Source organism: Lissotriton helveticus, chromosome 9 (genome assembly GCF_964261635.1).
Source record: "Lissotriton helveticus chromosome 9, aLisHel1.1, whole genome shotgun sequence".
NCBI lineage: Eukaryota > Metazoa > Chordata > Amphibia > Caudata > Salamandridae > Lissotriton > Lissotriton helveticus.
This window is the reverse complement of record NC_136070.1, coordinates 401,938,868-401,959,070: the sequence shown is the minus strand read 5'-3', so window position 1 is coordinate 401,959,070 and position 20,203 is coordinate 401,938,868. Positions and strand designations below refer to the sequence as shown.

General features: G+C 45.8%; 1 protein-coding gene across 9 annotated transcripts in view; it reads right to left on the bottom strand.

The window, feature by feature from the left end:
- EML1 (EMAP like 1) overlaps window positions 1-20,203 on the bottom strand; it is an 883,632-nt gene that overhangs the window by 71,960 nt on the left and 791,469 nt on the right. For all 9 annotated transcript variants that reach the window (XM_078660158.1, XM_078660161.1, XM_078660155.1 and 6 more), the window contains 2 exons: window positions 10,004-10,158; window positions 492-617 (listed from right to left, as the gene is read on the bottom strand). In XM_078660158.1, the coding sequence (XP_078516284.1) occupies window positions 492-617; window positions 10,004-10,158 (281 nt within the window). The remainder of the gene's footprint in view (window positions 1-491; window positions 618-10,003; window positions 10,159-20,203) is intronic.

Here is a 20,203-nt window from a genome sequence, read left to right as displayed (position 1 = left end):
GCACTGTGTATTGAAATAGTCGATCCACATTTAGAAAGGACCAACCCACTATCTGTTTCATCTACCCTATACACTGCACTCTTGACATTCAATGAAGGAAGGACACCTTCTGTACCTTCATACACATCAAGATGTTCTTCATGTTCAAATAAACTTAGACATGGAGGTAAGTACATGTCTAATCTACAACGCATGTAAGAATGCATGGCCACTAACTGCTAGGTGTCTATATTCTGGAACTCGTCACACATTATTTCTTACTTTTATATGACTGATCAGTCTTGTTAGAGAGATAAATCGTGCTCAATATTTTCTTAGCACGTTATTATGTTTTATTTCGTCAGACTTATGATCGGATTCTAATCAGGAATAGGTCTAAAATTCCATGCTTTATCAGTAAGCCAGCCTTCAGAGAAAGAATATATGGCATAGATTTACAAAAACATTAAAGATGTACAAAAATAAATGTTTAAAGACACCAGTCAACCTACTTGAGTAATTGGGTCAAAGTCCCCAGACAGCGTCCCCTGAAGTACAAAATTTCTTGTTGTTCCAATCAGTACAACATCCCCTTTTCCTTCGGTTACCGTTCTGATTGGACCAAACTGCTCAGGAATCTGTAAGCAATTCAAAGAGTTCAGTCTACATCAGGAGTACAGTGTTCAACAAAAAAGTAAGAATTCTGCTTTCAAATAATTCTAGAACAGACCAGCGTTATTTTTATACATATACATACAAGTTAAATATTGTATTGTTAAAAAAAAATGGAAAAAAGTATAACAAGTAAATAGAAAAAGGCATTCAAGCTAAAAAAAAAACAAAAAAAAAACAGTGCACCCCTTTAGAGAAATAACAGCGGCTAGCATTGTTCTTGTTCTCTGATGTTTAACTAGTCATCTATGAAACGTCCTGGAGTTATGCAAGGCTTTACTCAACCTTTTTCCAGGGGATTCTTTAGGTTCCAAGCCTCACCTTTAAGATAAAGATAAAACACCAAAACTATAACCTAGGGTGCTGCTGCTTTGTAAACTGCTCCAACTGATTTAGGCAAAGCACATATCTGGCTTAATCGTGTTGTGGCTATTGTAGTGACATACAATGGCCTATCCAAGAAACGCAACAAAAAGTTTCTCAGCTTCAGAACCAAGCAGCCAAGATATACACACACCTCACACTGTCAACAGGCAAAAAGAGCAAATTCAACATTGTATGTACAATGCTTAAAAGGGAAAGGATTTAACTACCTGCATAAAAAAGACAAACCAGACTTAAAAAAAAAGAATTTACAACATCTATACACCAAGGTTCCACTTCTGCAAAACAACATGAAGCTGAACATAGGACTCAAAGCATTTCAGGAAACATCGGTCACCCGTGTCTGAGATTTTGGACCCAATTAAATGATCTACTCTAGCTGAAGCAGGGCTAACACGCCAGCCTGTGTGTACTTTTATTGTGGAGCAAGCAGAGCTAGCACAGAAAATTACCACCGTACAAAATTCCTTATTTGAATCCACCTTCAGTATTCAAAGTGAATCTGTAAGAAGGAAAATACTACTTACCAGTGTGCATTTGTTCTTGGCATGTAGAGCTGCAGAGTTACAGAGTTACACACTGTGCATAGATGGCCACCTAGTGTTGGGCCCTGAGGTTTGCAGTTTGTTTTTGTTGTAGAAAAGTCTTTGGAAGTCACGGGACAGGTGACTCCTCCTTTGGATCATACTGCGCATGGGCATCGGCTCCATCCCCAGATTGTTTTTTGCTATTAGGGAAGTGATGGACCTGTACAAGAAGTAGTGATGTCCATGTGATTTGTATCTAATTAAGATAATACTGGAACAGATAAAGGCAGCTGGAGAGGCGGGTGGGCGTGTGTAACTCTGCAGCTCTACATGCCAAGAACAGATGCATACTGGTAAGTAGCATTTTCCGTTCGAGGCATATGAGCTGCAGATTACACACTGTGCATAGATTGTATAGCAGTACCCACCTTTAGCGGCGACTACCCGTATCTGTTGCAGTTGTTTGAAACAGAGTTTTTAGTACAGCCTTGCCCACAGTAGTGGAGAAGTGTGGCTCAATGGTTAGAGTGGCAGACCCTGATGCAGAGGTCTAGCCCGGGACCAGGGTTCAATTCCCCGCCTCGGCGGGTCTTGGGCTCAAAATTCCACGGACCTGATAATTCTCGCCTGGGTGCCTATTCCAATCATGGAGTCCCACTCTGCAACTCTGGGCAATAGCTTGCTTAATCTCCACAACGGCCCCCACAGCGCCAAGGATGCCTGGCCTCCACCTTGAGGGTGCCCAGGAGTGGACACCTCACAGGGAAAGCCAGGATGGGTTCCACAGCGGTATTCGTACAAGCGCCTTGAGACCCTTGCGGGTGAGTAGTGCACTATACAAGTATCAAGTTAAATTTTTTTTACATTTACAGTGGCTTGTTGTTTAGTTTGCACATCTACACAATAGTGTTTTGTGAATGTGTGCGGTGTAGACCATGTAGCTGCTTTGCATATATCATCTAGGGGAATGTTCCCTAAGAATGCCATTGAAGCCCCTATTTTCCTTGTAGAATGGGCTTTACGAGGAATTATTAACGTACGTTTGGCTTTTTGGTAACATATTTGTATGCATTCAACAATCCACCTAGCTATCCCAGATTTTAATATGGGGTTGACTTTATGTGGTGGTGAAAAAGACACAAAAAGTTGTTTAGTTTTACAAAAAGTTTGTGTTCTTTCGATGTAGTACAGTAATGCTCTTTTGACATCTAAGGTGTGTAGAGCTCTTTCTGCAACTTTGTGGCTGCGAGAAAAATACGGGCAGCTCAACAGATTGATTGAGATGGAATGGTGAAATGACTTTGGAAGGAATTTAGGATTAGTACCTAGAACCACTTTGTTATGATGCATTTGCAGAAAGGGTTCTTGAATGGTAAATGCTTGTAGTTCACTAACTCTTCTGAGAGAAGTAATAGCAACTAGGAAAGCTACTTTGCAAGTTAGGAATTTGAATTCACATTTATGTAATGGTTCAAAGGGAGGCCCCATTAACCGTGTGAGAACAATGTTTAAGTTCCACCCTGGTGCAGGTGGCGTTCTGGGAGGGATTATTCTTTAGTCCTTCCATGAAAGCCTTTATAGCCGGTACTCTAAAGAGAGATAGATGTTGCATATTCTGTAATTATGCTGCAATGACAGCCAGGTGTAGCCTGATAGATGTGTAGGCTAAATTACACTTTTGAAAGTGTAATAGGTATCCTATGATGTGTTGATAGACACATCTAAAGGATTTATGTGGTTGTTTTAACAGTAGATCACAAACCGTTTCCACTCAGCAGCATAACATGCTCTAGTAGTGGGACACCTAGCTTCTAAGATAACGTTCATACATTCTGGAGGAAGATTGAGGTAACCAAACTCTAGGACTTCAGGAGCCAGATCGCTAGGTTGAGCTGAGCTGGGTCCGGGTGTCTGATCTCTCCATGGTTCTGTGTTGATAGGTGTGGAGATAGGCTTATTTTCTGGTGTGGTACCACAGATAGTTGCAGCAGCGTGGTGTACCACGTTTGTCTGGCCCAAGTTGGAGCAACTAGAATGAGTGTTAGGGAATGTTGGTGTAGTTTGCATACCACTAACGGAAGTAGTGGGAGAGGAGGAAAAGCGTACGCAAATTGTCCTGACCAGTTCATCCGTATCGCATTCCCTTTGGACAGCGGGTGTGGATATCTGGCGGCGAAGTGTGGGCATTTTGCATTTCCGTGGGTGGCGAAGAGTTCTATCGGAGGTTGTCCCCACATTTGAAAGAACGGTTGAAGAACTTGCGGATGAAGTTCCCACTCGTGAATCTGCTGTGTTTGTCGACTTAGCAGATCTGCCATGGTGTTTTGTACTCCTGGAACATGTTGGGCTAAGAGGAAGATCTTTAGTGGTATAGCCCATCTCCATATCTGCTGTGCTAACAGAGAGCTGCAGAGAGAGTGTTCCCCCTTGTTTGTTTATGTAGTACATGGCTGTCATATTGTCTGTGCGGACTAAGACAGCTTTGCCGGTTACTTGTTTCTGAAATGCTTTTAGGGCTAGAAAAACAGCTAGTAACTCCAAGTGGTTGATGTGGAGTAACTTTTGTTGAGGTGTCCACCTGCCTTGCATGGTGTGATGCAGTAGGTGCGCTCCCCAGCCAGAGAGTGATGCATCCGCGGTCATGATTATTTGAGGAACTGGCTCTAGAAAAGGTCGTCCCTTTGAAAGGTTTTTGGTGCTCCACCATTGCAGAGAGCGATGAGTCCAACTGTCTACCAACACTAGGTCTGTTAATTGACCACGAGCCTGGTTCCATTGGCGTGCTAGGCACTCTTGAAGTGGACGCATTTGCAGTCCTGCGTGAGGTACTATAAATATGCAAGATGCCATCATTCCTATGAGCTGCATGAACACCCAAGCTGGAAGCGAGTGTTGTAGTTTGAATCTGGTTAGGAGAGTTTGTACACTTGTTATCCTGGCTGGAGAGGGATAGGCTAGTGTTAGTTGGGTGTTTATTGTAGTGCCGAGATATTGTTGTAAGTGTGAAGGTTGCAGATGTGACTTGGTGTGATTTACTGTGAATCCCAAGTCGTGGAGCAATTGAATTGTAGCGTGAGTGTGTTGTACACACTGGCTGTATGAGCTGGCTTTTATGAGCCAGTCATCTAGGTATGGGAAGACGTGAATATGCTGTCTTCTTAAGTGTGCTGCTACCACTGCTAGGCATTTGGTAAACACCCTTGGTGCTGTTGTGACTCCAAATGGGAGCACTTTGGACTGGTAGTGCTGCCTGTCAAGCACAAATCTGAGATATTTTCTGTGCGCTGTGTGGATAGGAATGTGAAAGTAGGCGTCCTTGAGATCTAGAGTGACAAGGAAGTCGTTTTGTAACAGGAGCGGAAGGACTTGAAGTGTGACCATATGAAAATGATCCGACTATATAAATGTTTAGAGGTCTAGGATAGGTCTTAGAGATCCGTCCTTCTTTGGGATTAAGAAATATAGGGAGTATACTCTTGTTTTGCTGATGCATTGAGACTATTTCTATTTTATTTTTGTGCAGGAGGGATAGGACTTCCTGCCTGAGCAGTGACAAATGTTCCTGTGACATTGCACGCCTCCTGGGTGGTATGTTTGAGGGGGTGGATGTTAGTTTCAGACAGTAACTTGACTGAATTATTTGAAGCACCCACCTGTCTGATGTGATGTTTTCCCAGGCTGGTAAGTGTTGTAGTCTTCCCCCGACAGGAGTGGAATGAGGCGGGGGAAGGGGAGGGAAGTCATTGGGCAGGGGTAGAGGCAGAGCTGGAGTTGTTGTTTTTACCTCTGCCCTTATTGTTGTTACCTCTGTAACCACCTCTTTTGTAGCCTCTACTATAGGTGGATTGTGTGGGGGCTTTGTATGAGGTAGAAGGTGTGTCTGAAGAGTATCCCCTGGTGGTGCCTCTGTAAGATGAGCGGCGAAATGAACGTCAGGGCTACCATAGATTTGGCCGTATCTGTATCCTTTTTCAGCTTTTCAAGGGATACATCTACATTGAGTCCGAATAACTGTTGCTCATCGAAGGGTTGGTTAAGTATAGCACTTTGGACATCAGCTTTGAACCCGGATATGCGAAGCCAGGCATGTCTATGCAACAAAACACTGGTGTTAACTGCTCTGGAGGCAGTGTCTGCTGCATCAAGTGCACAACGAATGGAGGTGTTTGTAATATTTTTCCCTTCTTGGATAAGCTAATTTGCTCTATCTTTGTACTCATCATGGAGATGCTGCATTAACGATTCTAATTCGTCATAATGTGCCCAGTCATATCTTGCCAATAATGCTTGTGTATTGGCAATATGCCACATGTTTGCTGCTTGAGAAGCAGTTCTTTTCCCCGATGCGTCAAGGAGCTTAGACTCTATCTGGTGGGGGAGCTTCACCTGATGTTTGTGAATTTGCTCTTTTGCGTGCATTGGAAACCACAAGAGAGTCTAGTGGTACTGGGCCTTTAATATATGTTGGGTCTGAAGGGGCAGCTTTATATTCCTTTCTATTCATGGGTTTATGACCCAAGTTCTAACTGGGTCTTTGAAGACTTCAGGAGCATGCTTAATCACTCCTTTAAGCATGGGTAAAATGGATGAGGATCTTTGCGCATTATCAAAGGTATCCATTAGGAAGTCTTCATCTACAGGGTCTGTATGCATGTCCACCCCATGATACTGCGCAGCTCTGTGTACTAAATGATTGAAGCCCATAGTGTCTTCTGGTGGGGAAGGCCTAGAGGGGTATATGTCGTCCTGAGGGACATTTGGGATGTCTGGGGTGTTATAATCATCCCACGGGTCAGCTGAGCCAGGAGGAATAGATGGATCATCTGCATTACCCCCTCCATTATCAGAGCTATCATCCCTGTTATCATCTGGTATGATAGAGGATGTAGGAGAATGTTGTGGTAGGGGCACAGGTGGCGATGGCATAGGTGGAGGAGAAGGGAACTCTTAGAGGAGAGGTAGCCATGTCCTTTTTTGGATGACGAGCCGTGGCAGGCGTATCCAGTGGTCGTTTTTTTTAACCTCGAATTAATCGACCAGTGATTGGATCTTTAACTAGAGTCTTTTGTGTAGGGTCTGGGTGAAATAAGTACTCTGCAGGAGGCCGATCTTTTGGTGCGGAGGGAGGTTTCGGCACTGAAGTAGCTTCTTTTGGTTTTTTGGCAAAGTGTTTAACAGGAGAAGCAGGTGTCTTTTTCGGCTCCAATGGTTTTTTCGGCTTCGGTGCATTTTTCGGATCAGATTTTTTTGGATCCGATGGTCTTTTTGAATCCGAAGCTTGTTTGCTTGGTTCCGACCTGGGTTTCGGTGCCGAGGGACTAGCGGTCTGCTTCAGTGCAGATTGTTTCGATGCCAGCGTGGTAGGTGATGTTGTCTTTTTCGGTGCCGGTAAGTGTGCGCCAGCACCGTGGGGAGGTCGATTCGAGCCCGAGTCGCCGGAAGGCTTAGCTAGCTTCCTAGCCGGGCCCGAAGGTGGGGCAGTAGAAGCAGTGTCTCGGTGTGCACCCGAGCCCGAGGGTGTGACCGGAGCCTTCTTTGGATGTGTCGAGGAAGGGTCGGGGTCGACTGTCTTACTTACGACCCTCTGTGCTGGAGTGATGTCCTCGACTTCGGAATCTTCTGCCTCGGAGTTGCGGTCGACGGCATGTTGTCCACGGACATCGACGCCCTCTGCAAAGAGGTCGTCTGGAATCGGAGCTGAAGATCGAGCCATTGTTCTCCTAGCTCTTCGGTCCCGGATCATCTTCTTGTAGCGGAAGGGGGCACAAGCGGAACAGTCTCTGGCCTCGTGCTCCGGGGAGAGGCAAAGGTTACACACACCTCATGAAGGTCGGTGTGAGGAAAACTTCGACCCAAATTGAGTACATTTTTTAAATGGCATCCTTTCCATGAGCTGGAGTCGAGGCCTAGATAGGCCCGAAGGCCGTCGTCTTTGATGTTGAAGAGTAGCGGCGGCTGGAAACGCGTTCGAAACAAAATTTTGGAAGCTGGTGAGGATTACGCGTCGAAGGAAATCGGTTCCAACACGGAGCGCTGGAAACACATCCGAGCCCGGTGGTGGAAAAAAACAATCTGGGGATGGAGCCGATGCCCATGCGCAGTATGATCCAAAGGAGGAGTCACCTGTCCCGTGACTTCCAAAGAATTTTCAACAATAAAAACAAACTGCAAACATCCGGGCCCAACACTAGGTGGCTATCTATGCATAGTGTGTAATCCGCAGCTCATATGCCTCGAACATAATTTTCCTGGAGGCCTTCCGCACCATAACTCAAACACACCAGACAAAAAGAGGATGGGCAAACTTCATCTGTCATTCTAAACTAGTGTTGCCTATTGTCCTTAGCGCCAATTGTGGCCTTTGCAATGCTTACACTTGGGTTAGATAGATACAACTCATTCTGAGAATATGTTTACAAAGCTAACAGCTTTTCTCTTTAGGCTTGGACACATTACCATTTATGCTTAAGGGGCAGTCCTCCAGCTCTGCTGTGCCACAATCCTCATGCTTATCAGCCGCTTCTACCCCTTACCATACCTTGGCTTGGGAACAGGAAATGAGTCAGTCTAAAGCAATAGAGTAGGAATAATGCTCAGGTGCTGCCTCTACAGAAAGCAAGCAGGATTTCCATGCCCTGCCTCTTCTACTTCGCCCTCACTAGGTACATTGCTTTGGCAGTTGGACATCTACACAAGGGGAAAGTGGACATATTGTAACGTATATATACAAACACTTTGGCCAACAGTAAAGTTTATGATACAAGTTACACGGCAGGGAAAACATTGAAATGCATGGTATAACAAGTATAACTGAAATGGGAAAACGGAGGAACATATTAAAAAATGTAGTTGCAACAAGAAATATTGGAAATTATGTAGTGACAAATCCCCTTAGGGCCATTAGTTTAAGAGACACTCCAAACTGTTTAGGCAAGGAATGGGGAAAGACTGGGGGAATAAACTCATCTTAATGCAGCAGTGCAAGATGTAAGCCTTACGGATAGGCATTTAATTGCTCTATTTTAGACTCTGCTTCCATCGAGGCATTCATCGTCTCGTGGGTAACACCAACTGGAGCCAGGATGGAGAAGTAATGGTGCAAAGTGCAAACATGCAGTAAAGAGCTCTACAATTCTGCATAGTTTGGGTAGCAAGTGGAGGGATAGGTACTGGGATTAGGCTGCCCTTTCAACCCACAGCCCAATCCCAGTACTAGATTTCAATTCAGCAGCCTGAGATTCAGGTCTTCCCATGCCTACATGGTTAACTGCGCGATACAAAAGGGGATGATGGACGGAGCGTTTGAGCAAATCAAACACTCACCCCGAGTCAACTGATCTGGGTTTAATCCATCACCATTCTTTAGCCCACTCAGCCACCCCAGTTCAGACACGGCCATATGCAAATCAGTCTGACCCTGTGCCTCATGGGAACAGTCCAGACCGAACTGCCAAGCCATGTCTTCCCTGGACCGGAAACAAGCATCCTGGGACCGGTTTTGGATTCTTAATCCTCATCAGCCATGGTTAACTGGTCACCTAACTATATGGTTATTCTATACCCCATTGGAAACGAATGGCATCTTCTAGTTTCTTTAACGGTCAACAAGCGTTCTGTGAGATCATACGTTTCAGGACAATTACTGAATAAATCCAATCAATATGCATCAAAGGCCACTTGAATTAACCAGCTATGTGTTTGTTTTCTTAAAGCAGACAAATTTAGGTCACTAACCTACAAAGGTAGGGGATATATAGATTATACTTGTGCTCATGATAATGCACATGAACATTATAACCTGGAAACAAATTACTCAGCAAATAAAACAAATAAATCATTTACCAAACAAACACTAGTGCAACAAAAATGAAAGCCATCTCACCCAGCACTGACCAAATAGTGTAAAAACGTAATTTCCAAACAAACAAATACTTCCTCAAGTTACAAAGTAAACAATACATTATCCTGCTGGAAAACAAGAGATCAAAAAGAACTGACAGACCTGACAAAATCTGTTACCAGGTAAAATAACCACTCTTAAGGTCAAACATATCTATATCCAGGCACTTTTTGTGTGTCAAAAAATGGGTATTATTTAAAAGTAATTACTTTGCCAAGACTGGTATCATTTGTCATTTGCTAACGTGCATCTAAAAATTAATTTGAGAGATAGAAAGGAAGAGCGAGTCGAGAAGAGATGAAAATAGCACTGGGAAAGAGAAGCAAGAAGGGGTATATCTATGTAACAATAATGCATTAAAATGGATTACATTGTAGGTTTTAATGCACGTTAAGCAGTAGGGCGACATGCACACTAAGGTCACCAGGCACTTACCTATCCAACTTTGGTGTTTGTTTTGGTATTTTTTCCTCACGGGTAAGAGATAATAACAGCTTATCCATCATTTGAGGAGCAGCAGATCACAAAGTAATGGCCTCACCTCAGTTTTTAGCAGTTGCTGATAATTGCCATTCCAAGAGACCAGCTTCCGGTCTTTCCCTCCACCCGATACGAGTGTGCCATCTCTCAGCATGCACAGTGCAAAGATGCCACCTTCATGGGCTCCTTGGATGGCATGGCGGATCCTATTTGTACCTGGCAGGGCACAAAGAAAACACATTGAAAGATTCAGCATGCAGTTCATGTTTCTCATGGAATCCAGTCCTACCGTTCTAGTACATAAATGTAGTGCATAACACAGCACTTACAACTGTGGAGGAAATTCATGCACTCAAACACTGAGGATTGGAGGTGATGTACACAATATACGAGGCATAATCAAGTGAAATAAAATGGCATATTATGAAAGGGTCTCATTAAAGCAGGAATAGTGCCAGCAAAGAACAAGGACAATGATATGATGCCTATATCCATTCTCACTGTCCTCAGGTGGCATATGCATGGTGAGCGGCTCTATACAAACTATATTACAAAATTTGTCAATTTAATGCGCGCTTTTTAATCTATCATTTTACTCTGCCCTTTGTTGAACACCTTGAGGTAAATTCACTAATCACAAGTTTTCCTTCTCACTTCTTTTCACTCAGCCTGTCCATACATCAGAGCTCTGAAGATCTCGCTGCCATGTCATCATGTCCATCTTTTCAGGATGGTCTCTACTTCTCTCCTTTTTAAGACTTTCCCCTCCTTTTACTACATGTTTTGTATTTCTCTGCTCCTTACCAGTAGCTCTACTCATGACCGGCCCACCATGCCTCTTTACAGTTCCAAGAACTTAAAAGGCAACAGCTAGAGACAAAGCTTTTCCACACAGTCTTGTCAAACTGGAATAATCTGAGGTCATGAGATGCACATTATATTTTAACCATACAAAAGAATCTCAAAATCATACTCTACCTATTCTACCAGCCTTCCTTCATTGCTTTCCTTTGCCACTGCTGCTTTTTAACCACTTTATTTTACCAGAGCCATTTCTGGAATTTCTCTCAATGTACATAGGATTTTTTTTCCTCCTTACCCTGCATCTCATTTCGCATACTCCGTCTCTACTTTCCTGATCGACATCATGTGACATGAATCATCCTCATAATCCAAGGACCACCATCATATGACTTGGATGACCATCACTTATCAAGGATCACCATCCTATGCCAAACATCCCCACCATGTGGCAGGAATCCCCATCACGTCACGTACCAGAGTTCACTCCAGTTTACCAGCAACCGCCAAGATGTGCCAAAGATTAATGCCACATGTCACTTGGTGCATTCACATGAATGAGTGAACATTTCTAAAGCATGTGGTTACCCGGGGGCATCCCAGTGCTGTGGCGCCATTTATACTTTGAGCAAATCAGGGTAAGAGAAAGGTTTTCAGTAGTTTTCTAAAATTAAGATAGTTAGGCTCCGAACATACATGGTGGGGGAGGTTGTTCCAGAGCCTGGGCGCGTTATATGTGAAAAATTGGCCTCCACTTCGTGATTGATTGATCTTAGGAACTGAGATTAAATCTCAGGGCTCTGTTGGGTCGGTAGGGTTGAATCCAGGGACGAATCAATAGCGAGCCTTTTCCGGAGAGTGCTTTGTGTGTAATGCACAGTGCCTCGAATTGAATTCTTTCCTGAATAGGGAGTCAATGCAAGGTAGCGAGAGGATTTCGCTGAGAGGCGTCTGGGAATATTCAGAAGCATGCGGGCCGCACAATTCTGTACCGTTTGCAATCTTTTGGTGGTGTCCTGGGGGGCTCCCAGGTAGACCGCATTAGCATAGTCCAGTCGTGACAGAATGAGAGCCTGGTCTAGCAACCATCTAGCAGTAAATGGTAACAGGGGGGAGTATCGTTCCGATCATTCTTAGAAGGCCATAGCAACTAGCTGCGACTTTACATGTTTGTTCCTTGAAATCAAGGTTGCAGTCGAGACAGACCCCTAAGCTTTTAATCTGTTTTTTTTTTAAACAGGGGGTGAGCCTAAGTAGCTAGGCCAAAGGAGGTCTATATTTGAGGGGGCGGAGTTCCCCAGGAGCTCGGTCTTTGCTCCATAAAGTTTTAAGAATGAATTGTTCATCCAATTGAATACCTTCGAGGCAGACGGCTAAATCAGGACCATATTGGTTGTGTGGTTTCAGGGAGATTGCTAACTGGGTATCGTCAGCATATTTTTAATTGCTTCACATACACAATGTGAAAAACAGAAGGGCCTTACATTACATAGAAGGCTAACAGTAAGTAAGTAAACCATGGATAAAGAATACAGCATGAACAATAAATAACTGTGCAATGGAGGGGGAGAGAAAAAAGAAAACAAGGTAATTAGCTTAGTCCGTTCACCAGCAATCCTTGAATGGGAGTCAACTCGGAATATTGAGGTCTAGGTTAGTTGACGTTGTTCAGGAAAGAATTTGTTAAGGAGATGGAGTTTGAGGTCCCTTTTGAAACAGGAGAAGGAGGGGTTGCATCTGAGGACTCCAGGGAGAGCGTTCCATATACTGGGAGCGTTGCCAGAAAACGATCGGTAATGGGAGGTTTTCTTTTTCATTTTTGGCGGAATGAGAAGGAGTGAGTTGGAGCTTCAGTGTTCTGGCTTGACCTGCTCTTACCAGTTTGTTGTACAGGTAGTTGGGGTCCGGAGAGTCGAGGGTTTTGTGTGATGCAGACCAGCTTATAAATACTTCTCCCTTCCATGGGAAGCCATTTGAGGGAGTTGAGTGCTGGAGTGATGTGTTCAAATCTTTTTACTCCAGATACAAGTCGAGCATGTTCAGCACAGCCCTTAGAGGGGCTAGGTGAGCTTTTGGAGTCCCTGTAAGGATGGCGTTTTCGTAGTCGATTTTAGAGAGAACCAGGGATTGAACTACTGTCTTGGTCATCATGGGGAAGAAAAGGTTTCAATTTCTTGAGTTGTTTTTAGAGAGAAAATAGCACTTTTTGCTGAGTTTGATGTGGACCTCCATTGATAGGTTGTTGTCAAGGGTGATGCCTATAGACTTAACTGAGTCGTATAGAACAAGGGGGCAGTTTAGGGCAACCAGATTCTTGAGCCACTCTTGGACAGGAAGATGGTTGCTTTTTGGAGAGAATAGGATCAGCTCAGTTTTATCTGGGTTGACCTTTAAGTGGTTAACGTTGAACCAAGTTTGGATCTCCGTTAGAGTGGTATTGAGGTGTTGGATGTCATTGGGAGACTTGATTTTGAAATAGATTTGGGTGTCATCCGCGTGAAGGTGGTAACTCACTCCAGCTTTTTTCAAGATGATTGTGAGGGGCTCCATGAAGAGATTGAAGAGGGACGGGGAGAGGATCGAGCCTTGTGGTACCCTAAGTGTGACTTTTGTTGGCTTCGAGAGACAGGATTTGATTTTAATTTGTTGCGAGCGATGTTGGAGGAAAGAGGTGAACCATCTTAGTACAGTACCATTTATGCTGGAGCGCTTCAACAAGGTCTCCAGAAGAGCTGGATGACTTACTGTGTCGAATGCCGCAGATAGGTCAATAAGGATGAGTAGGCATGTCGTCCGAGACGTTGACTATGGCTGTTTCCGTGCTTCAGCCTTTCCTGAACCCCGATTGAAAGGCGTCGAGGAGGTTGAACTGATCAATGTGTTTATTGAGTTGGTGGAGAACACATGACTCCAATATTTTTGCAAGGAATGGGAGGTTGGAGATAGGTCTGAGGTCAAGATCATTAGGGTCAGCCCCTGGTTTCTTGAGAATGGGCGTGATTTGTCCTAGTTGAAGGAAGTCTGGGATACAGCCTGAGGTGAGAGGGGCGTTGATGATTTTTGTCCAGAAAGGGGAAATGGTGTGATTGAGTTCTTTTATAATTGTGGAAGGGAGGAAGGTTTTAGATTAGAAATTATCTTGAAGACTTCATTTTCCGCCATTAGCTCAAAGTCGGACCAGTGCACATTGTTTTTTAGCTGGAGGCCGGTCTGATTGTCCTTATTCAGAACTCTTTCTGCGTGGTCAAGGGAAGTAGAAGGGGGCAGGTTTGTATGAAGGATTGATCAATTTTAGAGACTTTATTAGTGAAGGTGGCAATTTCTTCACATCGCTTATTTGTGGCTTCGATATCGAGAGGGAGTGCCGTTAGTTTGGCTTTTGACAATGCTGATGAGTTCTCTCGGTCTGTTTTTCGCCAGATCTAGTTGGCTGCGGAAAAAGGACGCCTTTTCACTGAAAATGTGTTTTTGTATGCCTGCCGAGCAGATCTAAGTTGCATTAGGTGCAAGGTCGAAGGGTTAAGCCTCAAAGCCCTTTCCATTTGTCTGAGTTGACGCCGTTCATCGTTCAGCTCCACATTAAACCAGGGTTTCGATTTGTTTCGAATATGTTGTTTGAGTGGAGCTACTTGGTCTAAAACCTCTGTCATTTTTGAGTGTGTAGTGAGGTCATCAGCCGTCCATGATGAGGGATGGAGTTGAAGATGGGGATGAATCATGGACTTTTTTATGTTTCTGGTCAATAGTTTAGGTTTGACGTCACAAATAGGTTGGTGGCTGACAGGTGTGTGAATCCTGAACAGAATGAGGCGGTGGTCGGGCCAGTCAATGGGAGAAATCGCTCTCAGAGAGACCAGTTCGTTGTTGGTAATGATCGCATCCAGTGTTGCACCTTTGCTGTGAGTTGGCTTATTGCAGAGTTGTTTGAGGTTATGTATTTCCAGAAGGTTGGATAGGTTCAGGACAGTGGAGTCTTTTGGGCCGTTCCAGTGGATATTGAGGTCACCCAGGAACACGTCTTTGGTATCTGTCAAGGAGAACCGTGTTATTTGGTCAGTTAGTTCTTTGGGAAAAAGAGTACGTTCCCCAGGCGGATGGTAGATGGTGTGGAATTTGATGGATGAGGAGCCCTTGGTGGTGAGTTCGACACCCAGGTATTCAAACGATAGGTAGTCTGCAGGTTTGAGTTTGGTAATCTATATTCCAGCTTTGTGGATGATGGCTAGTCCCCCCCCCCCCACCCCGTTTTGATCGGCTTGTCTTGTCCGATTATGTTGTACCGGGGGGGGGGGGTGAGAATGTCAAGAATGGGGGTAGAGTGGACATTGAGCCTGGATTCAGTGAGGAAAGCGATGTCAATTTCTTCAGCGAGAAGAGCTTCAGCAATGTCAGTAGTGTGTTGTACTGCTGATCTGCAGTTGAGGAGCATACAAGAGAGGACGGGGAGTCTCGTGATTGGGGGTTAGGTGGATAGAGGTGTATTGAGCCGGGGGTCTAGGCAAGTGGATAGTATTAGGGATTCTGTTAGTGCCAATAATAACAGGGATGTGGGAAAGCGGCAGACTTCTGTTTGGAAGCGAGGAAAGAGTCATTGATCTCATCTGGTTTCGGTACCGAAAAGGGCTGACTATCCCAGTTGGGTCTTAGTGCCTGACTCTCTGCAGGACTGGGGGGGGTCGAGAGGTGCTCTGGGAGGCCAAGGGAGGTGTATTAAGTTGGGCCATGGGAGGTGTATTGAGTGGGGTAGGGGCAGAAATACCCAGGGGGAGGGAGCACGGTGGCTTGGCTCTGTTGAGGAGGTTTTGCTGTAAGTGAAGGAAATCAGCTGCAAGTGAAGGAAATCAGCAGTAAGGGAGGTCATTTTCATCTCCATTCTGTTCAGTTGCAGTGTTATGGAGTTGAAAAAGTTTAAGGTTTTAGGCCGGGGTCGAGACTGACTTGGGTCTATGGAGGGATATTTAACAGGGGTCAGGGATAGGATGGAGTCCCTGGGGTTAGGAGAGGGGAGTGGTTGTACACAGGGAGCCGGATTTGTCATGTTCCCATTCGAGGAGTTCAGAGGAGGAGAAGTGGGACTAGTGTCCAGGTGAGGAGAGAGAGAAATTCTAGGCAGGGCGTCCGAGTTCTGGGTCATGTCAGAGATAAGCGGTGAAGGTAGGTTGTGTATGTGGGAGTGCAGCAGCGGAAGGAGTGTGCAGAGGAAGGAGGGGGGGGAGAGAGACCACAGGATTGGAAATGGCGTTCGATCCGGGGGGAGTCAGGGTCAGGGGAACAGGGACTGTGTAGGGGGTCGGGAAGATTGTGAGGGAGGGTTCAGATCATCAGGGGTAGGGAGGGGAGTGTGAGGGGATTTCAGTCGCAGGAAGGCTAAGGTTAGAGACCAAACTTTCAAGATCGGCCTTGTGGGGATTGTTGGTTGTGAGTTTGTCGCTCCTGGTGTGCTCAGTTGATGTGATAGTGGTGGATGATTGGCGACGGAGAGTAATGATAGGGGTAGTGTGATTATAGTGAGTGATGGTGGATGTCCATGAGTTGAAGAGAGGGTCTTCAGGGCAGGGAGAATGGATCAGTTCCACATTATTAGTGAGGATGGTGAGGGATAGGGGAGATAGGGTTTGATGGCTCAGTTGAGTTAGCGAGGAGAGAAGTGTGGGGAAGTGGCGGTCAAAAGTGGTGAGGTGCAGATCGGTGGCCGGTATGAGAATGGTTCCAGTTCAGTAGATGTGTATGAAAGTGCTATCTCTCTTGCCTTGGTATGCCTCCACTTTTTTCTTGCCTTGGTATGCCTCCACTTTTTTCTGAACTGCTGATGTGCTTTGACTGAGTGTGCCCTGGGTTCCTGCCAACCAGGCACCCAGGGCCTGTGTTCCTTCCCTAAAACTGTGCTGAAACTAGAAACCGGATTGGCATCTCTAGCCACATGTCAGCCCCTGTTAAATGGTACCCTAGGTACCCAGGGCATGGTGACCAGCGAAGACCCCTGAGGGCTACAGCACGTATTGTGCCACCCTCAGGCTGAGTGCCTAAGTACAGAACTAAACCAAGAGTCGACATGGCACACATCCCTGTGTGCCATGCCCACAGAACCCACTGCTCCGGCATACTTCAGTCACCCCTCTAGCTGGGTGCCCTATGCCAGAGGTGTGGGCACAGGTGCAGGAGCCCTGTGCCCCTACAGTACCCAAGGCCGTTCCTGGGCACTGTAGGTGCAGTGATGCCATTAAGAGTATATGGTGCTGGGAGGTTGTCATTACGAACTCCCCAGCACCATAATGGCTACACTGAAGGCTGACAAGTTTGGTACCAAACTTCTCAGCACATGAAACCCGCACTGATGCCAGTGTGGGATTGAATGTGAAATGCACCAGAGGGCATCTTAGAGATGCCCTCCGAAAACCTAACCTCCAATCCACGTCTGGGCTGAGTGGCTGCAGAGGCTGCCACACAGCAGACATGTTGCTGGACCCCTGGGTGGAGCCCCCCGCTCTCCTGGGCCTGCAACAATGCACGTCCTGGGCGAGGTGCTAGGTCTCCTCCCCCAGGATGGGCAGGGGGAAGCTTCAAAGCCATGCCGCCTCTGTGAGCTTCTCTAGACCATTTGCTGTACCCAGCAACCGGCCCCCACCAGTTCTGACACCCACTCTGGCGGGAAGACTGGTGGGATAAACTACATCAGGAAGGGGGGGGGGGCAGCCTGTGCCAATCCCACCCCTCAGGTGGGGGAGACTAGGTGAAGCACGACCCCGGGCTCCGGCCATCTTGTAGATGGAGAGCCCTGCCAAATCCCAGCTAGGCTCCAGCCCCCCTCCCACAGGAGGGGAGCAGGCTAGGGGGTGTACTCACCCCAGGACAGGGACCCATTGGTCCCTGTCCTTGCCCTACCTGTAACGCCCCTAAATTCAGTATTTAGGGGCTCCCTGAACCTTCCTTCCTCAGATCCCGATATCAAAAGAAGAAAGAAGATCAAGAAGAAGACCTGCTGTGCAGCTGCTAACAGGACAACAACTGACTTGGCCCCAAGTCCTACCGGCCTGTCGATCCTGGAACCTGCTCCTGCCTAATCCCGGCGACTCCTGCGGACACCTAGAGGACCTGCCTGCCTTGACCCTCTTAAAGACAGGGACTCCCATCAGCAGAGGCTCTGCTGCAACAACCTAGCTGGTGCCAGCCAGGAAGCTACGGACCAGCCCACTCTGCACCCGCCGAGCCCGGGCCGGGCCCAACCGAACCAAGACCACGATGACGTCCCCCCGGTGACGGGGACCCGAATTCCGGTGCCCAAAGACCCTCCTCGACGAACCAGACGACGCCTGCAGACTCAGAACCAGGGGCCACCCCAACCGCGACCAGCTGAGGGTAAGCTTTTCCGACACCCAAAGACACCCCTGCATCCGGCGCTCTACAGGCCCCTGTGCCTCCCTTTGGGGTACCTACCTGTCCTCCAAGATCCCAACTAACCTCTCGAAGGGCCGGTCGCCCCTGGAGAGTCTCTGTCCCCGAGCCTGCAGTCTTTGTTCCTTTTTGACCTTTCCAACTGGAGAACATTGAGCGTCCGACAGCTCAAAAGCACCCTGCACCCAGCCGCCCGAGTGCCGCTGGCTATGCCACCTTTGTCCTATCCTACTTCCCCTCTTGCCCTGAGCAAGTGACCAGTAGCCCAGCTCCCACAGCCACGAGGCCTGCTAGCCAGCAGCCACCAACCGAAGGCCCCCTTTCCCTCATTAGATATCATTGGGCCCAACTACCTCGGCACCCGGCCGGCCCTGTGCTGCTGGGGCTGAACCAACTGTACCTACCTGACCTTGGGGGGACCCCTGAGTCTATGCCCAGAACCATAACTTCACCAGCCAAGTACTCACCTGGAAACCGGTAACCCACTTACCTGCCATTGGATAACAGAAAATTTTCGAGTCAAAATTGGTCAAAGTGTGAAATTTTGAAAACTGAAAATATTCATACAAAATCAGCAGAATTCCGAAGCACTCACCTGATCAGGGGAGAAGCCAGTACTGTACCTTTCAGCCCAGTACTGAACCGCAAAAGTAATCCTTACCGGGTTTACTAGTAATCTGTATTTTCTCCATAGGAACCCATTGTCTGCTTTTCTATGAAATTTCTTCTAAGTGTCTACATTTGAAAACTTGAAATATTCTTTAAAAACCATACGAAATACTGAAATTCAATTACCTACCTGTTTTAGGAGACCAGTGCTGGATTACAAAAGTAACGCGATCGTACTTTACCTGCAACTTGAAATCTCTCCCATTGAATAACATTGTCAGAGTTACATTGAAAAGTTTCTAAGTGTGAACTTTTAAAACAGCTTTATATTCATGAAAATTCATTACAGTAACTAAAACGTTTTTGCTAATCTGGTTTCAGCTTAGACCCCAGGACTGAATCTAGGATTTAGACCTGGAACTACTAAAGTAATCTACACTGTAATTAACTGTACTTTTATAATAATAATCCATTGAGCACAATGCTAAAGTGTGTCTAGACTTGTGTTGCCTTCAGCAACCCCTGTACCTATTGTGTTCACATACCTTATTGCTTCCTTGGAAAGTAATTACATGAAAGTATTCATACCTAGCAAAGTATATTTTTATGCCTGATGGTTCTAAAAATAAAACTATATCTTTGGATATAACAACCATTGGCCTGGAGTTCAGTCTTTGAGTGTGTGAAATATTTTGCTGACAGTGTGTACAACAAATGCTTTGCACTGCCCTCTGGTAGTGCCTTACTGCTCAACCAAGCTACCACTTTGGAGAGTAAGGTCAGTCCTGACTTTAACCTCAGTTATACCTTTGGGGTTTGTGGACTCTTTACACTGTACTTCCTTATTGTCCAGTATATGTAGAGCCACTTTCTCACAAGATGGAGTTCCCCTTTAAAGGTCGGGGATATGGTAGTGAAGATTTTTTCACCATAGGGAATGATTACTGACTTGGCGACTTCAATGTGAAGAGAGAAGGTGTTTTTCCATTTAGCCGGGAGATTAGTGTAAAAAATGAAGTTAGTTTTTGTGCTGCCGTTGGACGCTGAGTGGTAGTTATCTACAATGAGTGTTTCCGGGTGTTGTTTTAGAGTACTGTGTTTGAAGTTCTTTTTTGCATTACTGGTCATTTTGTTAGGGTAGTTAATGGACCAGGAGTTGGGTCCATAACGCACGAGCGTAGAATTTCGGGTGGGGTTAGGCGGGCGCATGATTGAATGGTAGAAAAGTCGAGACGTAGTCAACAATCAAGCAGTAGGCTGGGGGTGGTGGATTATCCTCAGTTAAGAAGGTAGACAGAGATTGGTGAGACTGTTTTGACTAAACTACTTTGTGCAACTAGTTGACAATTATTTATCTGGTAGATTTAGAAGGAGGCCTGGAGGTGGCTTTCTCCTTTTTAACTTTGTGTGACTTCTTTGAGAATTTATTATCTGGCAGATGTATAAAAAGGGCCAGAAC